We start from the raw sequence: 17,618 nt of genomic DNA, 5'->3' as shown, positions 1-17,618 counted from the left end.
TGTCTGTCTCTCTTTCACTCGGTTCCTGTCTCTTTGTCTCTCTCTCTCTCTGTGTCTGTCTCTCTCTCTCTAAATTAAATAATCTTCAGTAGGATTTCCAATAACTTTTCAGAACTATTAAAACAACTGTTAGATCTGTGTTACAGCGGAAATTGACAATACTGACAGATTGCTGAATTGTGTATTTTACATCCGCTCGTGCAAAAATATGATAAGCTGGTTTTACAAGTGATAAACGACCTTCATGTATCGTCTATTAAGCATTATTGATATTCAGCTGCTCTCTTAATAATACATAACTCTATTAAAATGGATCACGTAGCAGATATTAACTCAACCATTACAAGTGTATTATGCAAATGCAGAGACTACATCGTTAAAAAGCCTCCCCTGTGCTATAAAAGACAGTTGTCTGTACTCCTCACTGAACAGGCATTACTGGCAGCGACCGTCTTACTTCCAACTGTTGGTAAAGTAGTCACTCTTCTTTAATAATGTTCATGATGTTTTCACTTTGAGCTTGCGTTGTGTTAGCGTTTAGGTGCGAGTACAGTTCAGGTAATGAACGGTATTTCATGGTGTCACAATGGCCAATATTCCCGTTTGTTTATGGTAAACTGTGTATTTAGTCGACTCTAGTTCAGACATTCCAGTGATTGATGTCATTACCCATCTGCTAATAAAACTCAATAAGACATGCATGAACCATATCAGCAAACATGGCCGGTTAAAAAGCCATAATGTGTAGGGCACACTGTAGAGATTGTTGATGACGTGACAGGAATTACTTGTTAAACGCCTTACTCAGCAATATTCCAGCTATATGCCGGTAGTCTGTAAATAATCCAGTGGTCAACATCAATTGCAGTCGGGGTACGATGACCAAATCAGCGAGCCTACCGACTCGATCCCGTTAGTCGCCTTTACAGAAAAGCATGGGTTGTAGAAGACCAATTTTAACCCGAGTCTTCATGGGTCACGAGGATCAACGACTTTACCATCTCAGTCGAGATAATTTCAAGGAAAACAAGAGCATTTTATTGTTATTTGGAATTTCTGTTTCAGCCTGAAAGTCAATGATGCTGCGACTCATCATATTTGCAGTTTGTGCAGTCGCTGCACTTGCAGGTAGGCTGTATATGATTGCGAAGGTCTGGATTTTCATTTTGAGAACTATTGCTCATTTCCATGTTTGAGTTTATCAACCTGTTGTGGTTGTCAATGGCGACATACTGAATGTATTTATGGTCACGGTAAGTGACATAATGGACAATGTTGTGTCATTTTCCAATCCATTTGAAGTTTGCCCATTTAATCACTTCATTGTCTTGTCCAGATTATTTACAGGCTGTTGTCATATAGTTGGAATAACATTTCCCAACAGGAAACGGCATAAAACTTCGTTTTGAGATATCAAAGCATCAAACAAGACCAAAACTCCAGTATGTTTTGACAAACGATAAATGTTTCCAGGCAACTCTGTTTAACAAAAATGTGTTGAGCTTTATTGATATTTCGTTGCCTGCATTTTGTAGCCAAGTGTCCTAAAGGGTACACTAAGGTTAGGAATCCCAAGATGTGCTTCCGACTCAGTGAATTCAAGGACACAATGAAGTACAAATTCGCCGAGGCTGAGTGTCAGAAGACGAAAGGTGGGCGCCTGGTCAGCCTGGACACGCCAAAGAAGTATGGCATCGTCGCTGGATACATGACTGCCCTGGGAGACAAAGGAACAGACGCAGGTAAGAGATTTACCCTCCTACCAAACTGGGGAATCAGCAACTTAAGGGGAGAGAAGCAGTCACTGAATAAGTAGAAATAGAGGAGTGTTTGCTAGTTTGTTAATGCTCTACATTCCATCCAAGCTACAATCACGACATTTTATTCATTTTACAATAAAACATGCCTTTCTGACACAGTTTGGGTACCTGATCGGATTAGGTGGTTATGTGTTTCTCAAATTCTCGTGCAACTCTTCAAACAAGCTTTAGGTTATACGTTTGGTGCATCTCCCTCATCCTCCTGCTCCTCCTCATCATCAACAAGATGATGCCTTAAAATGCATTAAAACCAACATTATTGGTGAGATGAGGTAAAATGGAAGGTCTTACATCAGAATATTTCTCTTATATTACAACGTGCATGTGTGTGGCTAATTATACAACCCACACTTAAGCTTGTTTTCTAGTGCTAGCTCACTGAGATACCATGCCCCAGTTAAGCATGAATATTCCTCTAAGACATCTTATACTGACCCCCAGCCGACCAGTCCTTGTTGTACCCATTAATGCCGAGCGCCAGGCAGTCAACAACAAGTACAATATTTTAACGTCTTCTGGTGCAACGCGGCCTCGAATCAAACCCACTATTTTCCGCTCTCCGTGCGGACGTCCTAACCACAACACCATCGGGGTAGTTTCTAGCTTTATTGAATGTAATATTCATTATCAAACAGACAAGAGAACTGTATTTTCTTTTCCGTAGCAACAAATGGTTTAGAATGTGTCTCCGTCCTCACTTTGGGTCTTCATCTTCGGAGATGTCAGGGCAGTGTATAAACATCAATATCCATGTTACAGTCGTGCAAGGAGGAGTAGGTAGCCGAGTAGTTAAAGCATTCATTCATCACGACGGAGATCCTGTTCGATTCCCCACCCACATGGGTACAATGGGTGGGAGCTGATGGAATGTTGGTAAACGTTCACGGTTCACAACAATCGCGTATACAAAGGGCACGCATCGCCACTATTTTGCCCATTTTAGTTAATTACTTGATTTATTTTTCGACACCCTTCATTTGGTAAGACACTAGTATGACTGCAGAGCTGTACTGAGAGCGGCGTTAAACAACAAACAACAGAACTGTTATATAGTAAGATAAGGCTGAGACTGATCCAAATTTTTCTACCTGGGTACTCTGCCCCATGTTATCCTACCCCCTCTTTACGTTAATTCCGGATATCAAACTAGAAAGAAATAGCAATATATTCTTCATCTCAGGGGTGAAAATTTCGAGTAAATATTGAGAACCTGAATTCTGTGAAGGATGTCCTTCAAGAGCCTCACAACTAGAACACAGGCCACTGCTTCCATTGATACAACAATCATTTCTACCAAACCTTAAAGTTATGCCATAAATGTTTTAAATAATTGGGATTTTCATTTGACTAACTCTCAACTCATACCTTAATTTTTCAGGTTCAAAGAAATTCCGAGTGTGGATTGGTTTGAAACGAACTGGAAGCTGCTCGGAATCGTCTCAGTTTGAATGGACCTCTGAATCCACAAATGTGCCCGCTTGGGGGAAAAACGAGCCGGACAACGGTCGGGGGAAGGACTGTGGTCAGCTGGATAGTTGCGGCATCAGCGATCTCTACTGTCACCGCAAGCGTCGATACATCTGCGAGGTCCCCTTGTAACGGCGACCACAACGTCTCAACTAACGTGTACATCGACCATCACTCAGACGCCATTTAATAATGAATGATGGGTAGTCGATGATTTAAAACAATAAATGCGTTCATCGATCACTTGATTGTTTGGTTTGATTACAGCTTTCTATTCCCATCCACCAGATAGGCATATATGTCCCTGTACACATCCTTATCCGCCTGTGACCCGTGAAAGTCCGGGTTAGAATAGGTCTTAAGCAACCCATGCTTGCCCTAAAACACGTCTACGCTTGTCGTAAGAGGCGACTGACGGGGTCGGGAGGTCATGCTCGCTGACCTTTTTGACACATGTCAGCAGTTCCTATTTGCGTAGATTGATGTTCATGCTGTTGATCACTGGATTGTTTGGTCCAGACTCGATTATTTACAGACCGCTGCCGTGTAGCTGGCATATTGCTGAAAGTAACGTAAAATTAAACTTATGAATTTATGTCACATATACCAAGTTCGTATGTGAATTTATGTCACGTATACAAAGTTGGTGAATTTATGCCACATATGTCAAGCAACATGTCAAGGTATGTTACTAGAGGTCTTGTCAAGGGGAACGAACAAACAAGCCAGACATACTTTGTATGACACTTGAAAGCCACTATGGAAGTCCACAGAACCACGAAAACCGTGCGTGGGAGTCAGCCATGTGATAAACAACATGTCATAAGAGCTGCCATTAGATTGGAAATGAAACTTAAGATGTGCTCTCGAGAGTTGATATGCGTGGTAGTTGAGTAGGACTGTGCTTCCCCACGTGAAAATGTGCAAGCGGCAAAGCAAGGAAACGATATCTCGAGATGAAAAAGCGAAATTGCAAGATGAGAAAGTGATAGCACGAGGTGAGAAAGTGATTTCACTGCGAGAGAAAGCGATAGAGTGAGAAAACAAGAGTGTGATAGCGATATTATCCACAATTCAGTCCTGTCTGAGCATGATGGACTACAAACGCCATTCTGTCCCTTCTCATACAACAATCATGCACGTATGCAATCGTCATATTGTGAAATACCGGATACACTGAATTCTGTGGAGTGACTAAAGGAATTAAATACTTTATACCATGACTGCACTCGAACTATCTTAACGAATTTAATGACACCGACCACTTAAATTATGACATTGTGTGAGCGGCCATCACATCCAAACCATCATCCATGCAATCATTCCAACATCTTACCACATTAAGTGAGTTGCGATTTATGCCACTTTTAAGAATATTCCAATTAAAATAACCATGGAACTTAGTCTATTGAGAACTTAACCATTTATACTTATGCGACTTGATTGTAATTCAGGATACGAAATACTGCTAAAGTGTCTCTGAATTAATAAAGATGATGAAGTTTTTAATTGACTATCTTCACCAACGGGAACCAAAATCTCTCCTTCCCATGGATAGAGAAGACGCACCTGACAGTAAAGCACCTTGGTACCTCTATGTAGTAACAGAACCATTCCACAGTCAATGGTCTGGTAAAAGGATACGGTTAAACGTTCGTGCGATCGAAACTGAAAACAGTACGCAGTTAAACGCTGTTCTAACCAGAGTGAACTTGTTTGAGTGGCATTTAAAACTCAACATCTGGGAGGTTCTGTAAACATACGCCATCTTTATTATCATATAGAAGACGTTTTGGTGCACATGCAAACACTGAACATTATCAGTGATTAATCAAGTTTATTCAGTGATGTTTAAACAAAATAGATGGTGCGTGATGAAGCCAATTGTCTGTGCCATTTCACTCCGTGAATACAAACCGTTCACTCTGTATCATCATCTAATATCATGCAGTACATCGATAAAAGCATTCTACAACATATATCGTTATATGTTGTATGTTGTCCATATTTCATGAGAATAACAGCCATCACAGTCATTACTGCTGCCCACCATGTGGTGTTACGTCACGTATGACCAACCCCAGGTGCTACGCGTATGTGAGATCTCTAGGTACGTAGGTAGGTTACCTGATCTTGGGCAGGTGCGGTGACTCAAGGGTCTTCCTGATCTTGGACGGCCATTTGTCGAATTTGTTTGACGAAATCGATCCCACAGTCGAGTTATTGTGCTGGGATGAACGTAGAAGATCCTTGCCACCTCACTCTTCGATTCGACAGCATGCGATAGTCCAATTGCCTGATTTGGTCAAACATGATCTTATAAAACATTCCAGGAACTATGCTCAACGCAAAAAAATGTTTGAGTTTACACATGTGTACAAAAGTGTAAATGTCATTTTTTTAATTTAATTTTGCGTTTCCTTTTTTGGAGAGTATATAAAGAATTACCGATCCACGTATCATTTAAACTGTTAAAAATATCCAACCAATGTTGTCGTACGGCTCTGAAATATGAGGCATTAACATAGACAAGAATGTTGGAAAGGTACATTCAAAGCTCAGTAAATTTTTTTACGTGCTGGCTACAGAACTGCCAACAAGGTTATTTTAGCCGAATGCGGACGTTTTCCTCTATTTATTAACGCCCGTTGTGGGGTTATTTCACACTGGCTAAGATCGATGAGTCAACCAATGTCACGAAACTCATGATCAATTAGTTTGTTATAAAATGCGTAGTTTGTTCAGTACAGTTCGGAAATTTCCAACGCGCTCTTGATTCTAATTACTATCTGCCAGGAAATTTCCCACTATGCTGAACAAACGTTTGACCATACTTATGTGAAGTCACAATTTTGGAATTCTCCTTGCTATTACCAGCCTAAATCTCAGGTTTGGCAAACTACATCCAAAAATTATAATAGGCTTAAAATGCATGTTGTTTTGGGGGGAAAGTTTGCTTCATCAATCGTGGGTTCAGGCGCAGGGTCTAGTGTTTAGTGTCTAGAACACACAGGTAAAATGATTTGTCCAATGAATATCCACCGTGTGCGCTAGCAGAGGATTCGTTACTTATCCGCCCTGCATGGAATCTCTATAGTAGTGCTGTCATATACACTGAAAGTCATGTAATATAATATTGCGTGATCCATTCACATGTGTACAAATGTGCATGAGGTATATAGTTATTCAGCATGTTCTGAACAACGAAATCTAACCAGCACTGGTACGTTCGTCTACAAGTAAGGTGACACATGTAGCTATTTCATTAGTTGTGTGTAAAGGGTCTATATCAAATCGACTATGATTAAGACATGAGCTTCATTTTAAAGATGTACGGTTGTCCCAAACCTGTTATTCGTGTTTGAATTAAGAATACCTTACCGACAGTGGCTTCTTGGGTGTCTCATTGAGCAAAAGCATCGATCAGTCGGATTTTCACAGACACTTTAAATAATAATAATAATAATAATAATAATATGGAATAATATCAAAATTAAAGAAAGTAGATCAGTAGTCTGTGCACTCTAAGGAAAGGGTTAGCATACGATGTACACCCTTCAATGATAATTATCATTTCAGTGAAAAGTAGTGAGTTACCCAAACTGTATTTTCCATGGGAAAGGTATGTTTCGTCAGTCTGGAGTTTTTGGGCATATTGCATGCAATGAACAGACAGGTACACGTATCACAATACAAAAGATAGCAATCAGACAACCACATGACTAAATGACAATACTCCTTCACTGACAATGTGCGCTTATGTATTCTGCATTGTAGTCTAACTCTGTTACACCGAGGAAGTGGTTGTCTAGATATGCGCAAATCATTAATGGGAAACACCGTTCACCTATTTCATAAATAAAATCATTGAATCAATGTTTGACAACGATCACAGTTTCCAGCAAACACTGACATATGCTGTGAACTAGCATTAGACACTGTCAGTGCGGAGGGCAATGAGATGTTCTCCTTCAGCTCTCAGGTCACCATCACCTGGCCAGTTGCGCAATTCATGAAAACATAGATACATTGTAACACATCGTCTGTTAACACACATTAAGGCGGATCATCATTTCAAAATGTACACAGCATGCTCAAGTTGGCCATCTTCCCCTCGACGACTACCACCTTCTGGCACCTCGGGACTGTCGATGCCGTCGTTTTTGTGCCCTGTTTTGTTGATCTGAAGGTAAGCCTTGAAGTGATCGCCAGTGCCTGCTGTGTACGCAAACAGGTCATGTCTGAGAAATAAAACATGCTGTAAACTAAACATTGAAACATTCATTCGGATGTTCAAAAAGAGATATTTTGGTTCAACTGACTGCAAACTGACACTTCAAGATTGCCTCACACTGCTTGTAACAAGCTCCCGTTCTTTGGCTGAAATATTTCACTAGCACTGTGGAACAAAATAAGAATCAGCTAACGTGCTGGTTAATGAGCTGAACACAATCATTATGACCATGTTATAAAAATATGTTAAGTTTGACATTCATATTGTAGGAGTGAGTGAGTGAGTGAGTTACTATTTAACGTTACATCGGCAATAGCTCAGCCATATCGTGACGAGAACATTTAAATGAAATGTATGCATGTAGTAAAATCTGTCAACGAAGGACAGGAAAACAACTAGAATATCACAATTTCAATTAAAACTAGCGGGGAAAGTTAAAACTAATATGACTATTCGGACAATACAATATAAAAAAGGCTATAGATTGCCAACAACTGAAGGTAGATCACCATACTAGGGACCATGGGGACTGACAGTACCTTAGCTACCGACATGGACCCTAGTTGGATTTACATCATCTCCTCAGCTGTTAGCAATTTAGACACATCTAGTCACATATTGTAGGAACGTGCTAAACTATCTCTATGTAAAATCGCCTGTTGGCCTGTACAACCACTGAATCTGGTAACGCACTTGGTACAGGTCCTCTTGCCTGACTCAAGTAAGAGACGTTTGTAATAAGGACTGGTGGGCACTTCTGATCTGAACAAATTTAACAGATAACCCGAAGGCCCACTTCCTCATGATAAAACTGATAATATCTCGAGCTACAGATGTTGGAAATTTAAACCTTGGTCAACTGTCGGAATAAGGAGAGATTAGCGATCGTTCATTAATACCACACAAACCGTTAACATTGCTTCTACTTGGTTAATATTAACTCAGGGTGTAGTTACTATCTGCCCAAATCAAAAATTACACTTAGCATCAAATTTACACTTAGCATCAAAATTACAGCGTCAGTTGGAGGCAGGCTTGCACTGTGTGCCCAGAATGTTATGGAGGAAAAAACGTCTTTGTAACTAAATACATGATGTACACCTTGATATCCTATACTGAGACATTGAACATGTGAACGATATACTGTAGTTAGTAATACGTGGCATTTGAAAATCGGAAAAAGAACAAATAACGAAAAACGCACCCTATGGAAGTACGGTTGACTCTATTTGTTTTACATTTGATACAACTGATAGGCATACATATTCAATACCAAATCCAGTGTTGTTAGTTTTTGGGTTATTCAGAGGTTCTGTATCATAAACACCCCATGCACATTTGGTACACCTGTGAATGGATCCCGCAATCCTTTATTTATGGAATACTGTAAGGGACATTCTCGCGAATCTCGCGTTCTCGCGATCTCGTATTCTCGCACTTTTGGCTTTTTAGGCTTGTTTCCAAAGGTCGAGATCGCGAGAATGTCCCTTACAGTATTCCATATTTATTGCATGGGTTTCAGTGTATGTGACAACACTGCTATAAATATTCCATGTAGAGGGTTTGAATAATGAACGCATGTTATTCGTTATTCGTTATTCCGCAAATACTCTATGGCATATTTCTAATCTCATATTTGATAGAGCTCATACAATGAATAATGAACACAGGTGATGCTAGGTTTTCAGAAATCTGAATAACTGAACACCTCATGCACATTTGGCACACCTGTGAATGGATCAGGCAATCTTTTACTGCATGAGGTTCAGTGTATGTGTCAGAACTACATTACAAATTCCATGTAGAGCGTTTGAATAACGAACCCACGGCTAGCATGTTATTCGTTATTCTGCATATTCAGAATACTCGGACTCCACACAGTCACATATTGGTTGATAATGAAGAATGCATTCATAGACATTATAATTAGTGACCAAAGGCTGCTAGGGTCACGTTGTATACAACTACTTCATGAATACATTCACAGGTTACTCATGTGTAGGTCAGGTTGTGTATATTCCTACAAAGTGTCCGGGAAAGGTTACAGGTCGCGTTGTCCAGAAGAGACGTTGTACATATTTGCGGACCATTACAAAATGTTTTACATATGGACTTTGTACAAAACGGACAATGTCTTTTATTTGATGGATCAATTATTCGTTCACTTTTTCGGCACTGCTACACAACGACTGGCGCTGTATGTCAACCAGTTATGGCTGCATGTAACTAACAAGCTGAAGTTTTTCAGAGGTCATCTAATACATATATGTATATTATTTGTTCCTCATAGTTTTGTAATGAACCACAGAAACATTAGCAAAGTTAGTTGCTGGACAAATACAAGATGTGCAGAAAGGTACTTTATTTCTTTCAAAATTTTATGCGATCGTTTTATATTCTAGACGTCTAGCAATAGGAAATTCATGAAATGTAATATTGTTAATTGTTTTTGGACTGCAGAGTCAATTTTTGTTTCGCGTATTGTTGCTATTCAAACTCATTCCTTTCTCCAAGATGTATATGGAATTAATTTATTTGGTTTATCAATTGTCATTTGTCACGTAGGTTATCAATTTACCGGATTATTTGGGTGGGCTTTTCAGAAACGAAATATCACTACATTGAATTTCCTACTTGTGATTACCATTTTTGGTTTAAAAAATCAAATAAAGACACACTAGGAATTAAATCCTTGATTGAACTTGAATTGAATTGAATGGGCTTTGTTCGGTGACTCTAGAAATCAGTGGTATTAAATTATTATATTAACTTAATTGCAATGGTAGCATTGGGAAGCGCCCAACTTGTCAGATTTGTATATTTAAAATTTCTTGCCTCTTCGTTTTCAAACTTGTCAAATTCGACATATAGACATAGACATTCATAATTGTCAAAAAAGGCATCTGCAAAGGTATACCAATGCCATCTTTACTCTTACCGGACTATCGGTGTTTTTTTCGTCCTCATTCAAATCTTTCAAAATGTTTACGGCTTATCTTAAAAATATGGTTTTAAAATTCCATATTGATGACTTGACAATACAGTAAATAAAGAGTTCAAGTTCGTTTACACCATCCTTCCCAGGGAATGAGAGAACGTATAATATTTTATAACTGATGGCAGTTTGAAACATTCCTTTCCACCAACCCTGTTTGTCCCCACACATCACAGTCTGCATATTTCTGTGGAGATTTATGTCAGTGGGTTAAAAGCTTTTTTTCATACCAGACAAAGTATCTTATGGTCCTCCAGCATTGTGGAGCCGCTTTCTCTTTAACGCTGATTCAATCCATATCTCTGTCAACATCCTGGCCATAATAGTAGATTACTTTGAACTATCAGTCTTTGTGTAGACAAATGCATCATTTTATTTGCTGATAGTTCTGTATGTCAGATTTTATACTGTGATCAAGTGCAACAGGAAATTAACACTTGTCAGTAGGTACATTGAGACTACATAATGGTTTAGATTTTTACAGGTGATGTTATCCGGTAAATATTCCATGTTCTAATGTTATATTAGTATGTATTGTATTCTCTTTTCATATGAAATGCAATCATGTTTTTAGCTCTGTTATAACTACCGAGTCAGTATAGGAATGTTCAGTCATATATTAATACTAATTCTTACAAAAATATCGTAATAGATGTACATTGGTATAGAGATATTGCAAGTCACACATCATGGACAGTCCGCAGTTATTTATATTACATTATTCTGCAGTTCTGTGTCTTCAATATTACCTGTTCGAATCCATTTTCATTCGAGCTTCAAGGTATTCCCCCAATCCCTCACAAATTTATATGTGTTGTTCGTTATAATCTTTTGCACCACAAAACATTTACTAAATGTTATGTCTTAAGTGTTTAATTTCTTGTCGGCGATTATACAAATCACGTGCATGTCTTTTATTAATGAAGTATGTGTGTATCTCTTGATGTTATTTCCATATTATGAATATGCCAAGTACGAACTGGAATTGGAGTCGTTCTGTACCATGTATCGAACTTTGTCGTCATAATCTTAATACTTTGGTACATACTTCCATAGATCTCCAAATGAGGTTGTTGTAATCCAGATTGCCATCTCTCCATAACTTATCTACTGTTTACATTCGCTTCATGTCGCAAATACGTTGGTTGTGGTTTAACACGTTTTTTCAGGTGTGACAATTCTTTTGCTGGCCAACGTTCTTTTGGGGCAGAAGTCACGCAATTCCTCAACTGTCATCGGATCCCCGCCACCATCAATCATCTGACTCCAAACTTCATTTGGCGACGACCTCTATACGTCATACGCCACAAGGCTTCCTATCACTGCCTAGCATCACAGACGAAGTTGTTTCGCCACCCATCTATGACACTATCGTTCGACATGGTCTGCTGGTCGTCAGGTAAACGAAATGTTTGCCCATGCAAGTCTACTTGTCTGCAGACATTTTTCAACTTACCACGAGGCTCCATAACAATATTATTATGTTGGATCTTGCCGTGCTGTGAGAGTCGCCAATACCGGACAGCTCATGCTGTGACTTTTCTGACCAAGCCAGTGTCCTTGAATTCGTTCGGGGACCGATGACCAGTGAACTCTAGTGAATGCTCCGATCGTATGTGGTTATACGAAGTGACATTTAATCGTCGTTATTCCTTTCATGAACTGTAACGAAATAGGATTTACTTGTGGTATGTAAACGTTTTGTGATATATCGTATTTTAAAACAGGGGATCTAATTGGCTAACACTATTGTGTACAAAACACACCCAGCCACGTGAAGTATTAGTTTGCATTATTAACCAATCAGATCCACGGACCTGGTGTTGACGACATACTTTTGTATACTTCCGGCACAGCAACTCGGTCTTTGACGATTTAATAAAAAAACAACAAGTGCATCCCCTCGAAAGGCCTGTGTACATGCCTCACACACACATCAGAAATGTGGACAGAAGCTTCTGATACTCGTGAGACTTTTAAAATACGATATATTCAATGACGAGTGCGAAATTGTTCTGTTTTCGATCACGTCGCCGTGATTTGGTGATGCACCTTTATAGGTTATATAGTAAGGGAGTTGGATAGTAAACCAGGGCTTAGTTTATCGATTTTTCGGACCGGTGGGCGCCTGAGGTTTAAATCTTCTACATACTACAACTATTTTGGAATACTCTTCTTTACACGTCTGTCATGGACTTAATGTAGAGAGACACTAAACAACCAATCTACATGTATACAAATATTCCAAGCATCATTTTCCAGGACGCCCTGGACATGTTCAGGTCTTACCATGGATGGACCTCGGGATCAAAGCCACAGATATGGTGGAGACGATGATAAAAGCAGCGAGTCATGCCATCATGTCTTTTAAGATATGTTGTTTGTGCCAAGGAAGGGCATCCACTGACAAGTTGTTGGACAGACTCTGTAAATATATTGCATAATCGACATTCCAGAATCACATTCTGGCGATTGCGAGTGGGAAGTGACTGGTCCTGAGTGTCAAAAAGGAAGCCCTCAGTGTCACATTTGAGACGCCTTCATACAGGCAAATGAGTCAGTTAGATTGCTGTTTTGTTCCACACATTGTATGTACACAAGATGCAATGGCTTCTCAGACAACTTCTCCACAAAAGACCGACTCTGGGCAGACTTGGTGAAGGACTGGCTTCATAGGTTTACTCCTATTGCTGTACCGTCCAGCAGTACATCAACAACATCAACCTCAAATTTCAGATTGTGTCCAACAAAATAACTGTGGAATTCCTTGCTTTCATCGTGAGCCTTAACAAGCATCACTAGAGGAGCATCCGATAAATAAATATGAGCAAAAGTACACAGTACAATTCTGTCATGAAGAGCCTCCACATTAACCCGACGTTATGAATTGATTGGCATGTATAAACCATTACGAGAGGAACAAGGATGATGGGCTCTGTTATCAGACATGATCCTTCTGGTCAGGCGGTCAAGACTCTGGATGTCTTGTTTGGTTCAGTCAACTTTTTGAAAGGAATAGGAGAAGACTTGCACAGCAAAAGTCTTGGTGGTTTTAAAATCCCTATCACCGATGCGCTCGCTGTACAGAATCACCGTAACTGATGCGTTTGCTGTACAGAATCACTGTCACTGATGCGCTCCCTGAACAGCATTCCATAGGAGTGGTTGTATGCAATCTCTACTCGCACCCCACAAAGGTTACCTTTCATCTCTTCCCAATAATAATACAGCCCTTTCATGATGCGAGTGTTCAAGATTCGTGATTGGTTGCAATCAGACCTATGTTGTGCAATCAGCAACTTTGTTTCAAAAGTAATCATTCGTAAGCATTGGGTAATTTCCGTGTGCTAGAACCTCTTCCCAAGACAGAACTCAGTCATGTTATGGCGATTCTATGGGGTCTCGGCCCGTGAAGGTTCGGGGTAGAATAGGCCTTCAGCAACCCATGCTTGCCATGAAAGGTGACTATGCTTGTCGTTAGAGGCGACTAACAGGATCGAATGGTCAGGCTTCACTGACTTGGTTAACGCATGTCATCGGTTCCAAACTGCGCAGATCGATGATCAAGCTGTTGATCACTGGATTGTATGGTCCAGACTCACAAACATCTACATACCGCCTCCATTTAGCAGGAATAATGCTGAGTGCGGCTTAAAACTAAACTCACTCGCTGGCGTCTCCATTGCCCTCGTTGACAAAGGGCAAGCTAGCCATTAAATGTCTTATGTGTCACATAAACTCAAGTCGCCGGTAGAGGAGGGATATACATTGCCCCGCTTTTTGCTTCGATTAGTCAAGTTGGAGTTAAGTCGATGTAACATGTCTTCTGAATGGATGGAAAGAAGGCAGATAATTCGTGTTAGAATTTTATGAGAAGAGAGAAATATGACCGTATATGAACATATGACACGTAACCTCTGTGGGAAGGGAATGGATTTGCACCTGAAAATGTGATTTCGAGCAAATGTTGGGTCACATGATCACACGGGGATGCACGTGTTTCTCGAAGTGAATCACTTTTTGTCTGTCATAGTCATACTTTAGGCATAGTTGTTTAACTTAAAAATTTAATTTCCATATTACATGATGATTGGTGATAGGGTGCGGCGTTTGTTAATGGGCCCAGGGTATTAACTGTTGTTATATGTGCAAATTTTGGCATAACGCTAACAATGCACAGTTTCTTTTTCTTGCGAGTATATTTGAAACACTTTCTCGGAAACTAATGATCAGTTTGACAGAGCTGTGGATTAGATCACAGGTGCACAGGTGTTCAAGTCATTCCACCTTTATCCTTTCTATATTCACACATGCAAGTAGACATGGAGCAGGTTTTATGCAGGTTCCCTGATCAGCATATCTATCACATCACTGAATGCATAGATACAAAGTCAACTCCACTGAATAACCTCTTTCCATTATCCATCATGACAGAATTCCTGGGTGTGAAAGTTAAAATGCTTCTCCAAACGAACTGGATGGGACACAGCAACTGATATCCTGGTATTGGTACACCCTGGCTTAAGGGTACCCAACTCACTCACCAAATTTCCTTAATTAAATAAGTGACGCCATTCACATGTTTTTCTGGTGCTCTTTCCTCAAAGCCATTGTAGAGTTAAGATAATCTTAACTCACATACTGTAACATCGGCTTAGGACTGCCTTAGCGCTACGGTGGCTTTGAGGAACGGGACCCAACCTTCTGACGTGGCTCGAAACAGACCACACATTCAAGTGATGTAGCAAACGGACTAGCAGACAATGAAGTGATGTAGCAGAAAATCAAGTGATGTAGCAGACGGACCTAGCAGACAATCAAGTGATGTAGCAGACGGTCCTAGCAGACAATCAATTGATGTTGCAGACAACCAAGTGATGTAGCAGACAATCAAGTGATGTAGCAGACAATCAAGTGATGTAGCAGACGGACCTAGCAGACAATCAAGTGATGTAGCAGACGGACCTAGCAGACAATCAAGTGACGTAGCAGACGGTCCTAGCAGACAATCAAGTGACGTAGCAGACGGTCCTAGCAGACAATCAAGTGATGTAGCAGACGGATCTAGCAGACAATCAAGTGATGTAGCAGACATTCACGTGATGTAGCAGACGGACCTAGCAGACAATCAAGTGATGTAGCAGACGGACCTAGCAGAAAGTCAAGTGATGTAGCAGACGGACCTAGCAGACAATCAAGTGGTGTAACAGACGGTACTTGCAGAAAATCAACTGATGTAGCAGAGGACCTAGCAGACAATCAAGTGATGTAGCAGACGGACCTAGCAGACAATCAAGTGATGTAGCAGACAGACCTAGCAGACAATCAAGTGATGTAGCAGACAATCAAGTGATGTAGCAGACGGACCTAGCAGACAGTTAGGTGATGTAGCAGACGGTCCTAGCAGAAAATCAACTGATCTAGCAGTTGGACCTAGAAGACAATCAAGTGATGTAGCAGACGGACCTAGCAGAAAATCAAGAGATGTAGGAGACGGTCCTAGCAGACAATCAAGTGATGTAGCAGACGGACCTAGCAGACAATCAAGTGATGTAGCAGACGGTCCTAGCAGACAATCAACTGATGTAGCAGACGGACCTAGCAGACAATCAAGTGATGTAGCAGACGGTCCTAGCAGACAATCAAGTGATGTAACAGACGGACCTAGCAGACAATCAGGTGATGTAGCAGACGGTCCTAGCAGACAATCAAGTGATGTAACAGACGGACCTAGCAGACAATCAAGTGATGTAGCAATACAGTGATGTAGCAGACGGACCTAGCAGACAATCAGGTGATGTAGCAGACGGTCCTTGCAGAAAATCCACTGATGTAGCAGACGGACCTAGCAGACAATCAAGTGATGTAGCAGACGGACCTAGCAGACAATCAAGTGATGTAGCAGACGGACCTAGAAGACAATCAAGTGATGTAGCAGACAATCAAGTGATCTAGCAGACGGACCTAGCAGACAGTTAGGTGATGTAGCAGACGGTCCTAGCAGAAAATCAACTGATCTAGCAGTTGGACCTAGCAGACAATCAAGTGATGTAGCAGACGATCCCAGCAGACAATCAACTGATGTAGCAGACGGACCTAGCAGACAGTCAAGTGATGTAGCAGACGATCCTAGCAGACAATCAAGTGATGTAATAGACGGACCTATCAGACAATCAAGTGATGTAGCAATATAGTGATCTAGCAGACGGACCTAGCAGACAATCAGGTGATGTAGCAGACGGACATAGCAGACAATCAAGTGATGTAGCAGACGGACCTAGCAGACAGTCAAGTGATGTAGCAGACGGACTTAGCAGACAATCAAGTGATGTAACAGACGGACTTAGCAGACAGTTAGGTGATGTAGCAGACGGTCCTAGCAGAAAATCAACTGATGTAGCAGTTGGACCTAGCAGACAATCAAGTGATGTAGCAGACGGACCTAGCAGACAATCAAGAGATGTAGGAGACGGACCTAGCAGACAATCAAGTGATGTAGCAGACGGACCGAGCAGACAATCAAGTGATGTAGCACACGGACCTAGCAGACAATCAAGTGATGTAGCAGACGATCCTAGCAGACAATCAAGTGATGTAGCAATACAGTGATGTAGTAGACGGACCTAGCAGACAATCAGGTGATGTAGCAGACGGACCTAGCAGACAATCAAGTGATGTAGCAGACGGACCTAGCAGACAATCAAGTGATGTAGCAGACGGACCTAGCAGACAATCAAGTGATGTAGCAGACGGTCCTTGCAGAAAATCAACTGATGTAGCAGACGGATCTAGCAGACAATCAAGTGATTTAGCAGACGGACCGAGCAGACAATCAAGTGATGTAGCAGACGGACCTAGAAGACAATCAAGTGATGTAGCAGACAATCAAGTGATCTAGCAGACGGACCTAGCAGACAGTCAAGTGATGTAGCAGACGGACCTAGCAGACAATCAAGTGATGTAACAGACGGTCCTTGCAGAAAATCAACTGATGTAGCAGTTGGACCTAGAAGACAATCAAGTGATGTAGCAGACGGACCTAGCAGACAATCAAGAGATGTAGGAGACGGACCTAGCAGACAATCAAGTGATGTAGCAGACG

General features: G+C 40.8%; 1 protein-coding gene across 1 annotated transcript; it reads left to right on the top strand.

The window, feature by feature from the left end:
• Nucleotides 1-1,567: 1,567 nt before the first annotated feature.
• LOC137273412 (C-type lectin BjL-like) lies at nucleotides 1,568-3,419 on the top strand. Its single transcript, XM_067806089.1, has 2 exons — nucleotides 1,568-1,742; nucleotides 3,199-3,419. The coding sequence occupies exons 1-2, from the start codon at nucleotides 1,577-1,579 to the stop codon at nucleotides 3,417-3,419; spliced, it is 387 nt and encodes a 128-aa protein (XP_067662190.1). The 5' UTR covers nucleotides 1,568-1,576.
• Nucleotides 3,420-17,618: the final 14,199 nt, after the last annotated feature.

Source organism: Haliotis asinina, chromosome 1, assembly GCF_037392515.1.
Source record: "Haliotis asinina isolate JCU_RB_2024 chromosome 1, JCU_Hal_asi_v2, whole genome shotgun sequence".
Taxonomy (NCBI): domain Eukaryota; kingdom Metazoa; phylum Mollusca; class Gastropoda; order Lepetellida; family Haliotidae; genus Haliotis; species Haliotis asinina.
The sequence above is the reverse complement of the archived record's forward strand: the minus strand, read 5'-3'. Positions and strand labels throughout refer to the sequence as shown.

What these genes read in the sequence shown, in the direction of transcription:
- LOC137273412 (XM_067806089.1), top strand. Translation starts at nt 1,577, where the DNA reads ATGTGCTTCCGACTCAGTGAATTCAAGGACACAATGAAGTACAAATTC. An exon ending in AGACAAAGGAACAGACGCAG is followed by an intron (nt 1,743 to 3,198) that starts GTAAGAGATTTA and finishes TTAATTTTTCAG; the next exon opens with GTTCAAAGAAATTCCGAGTG.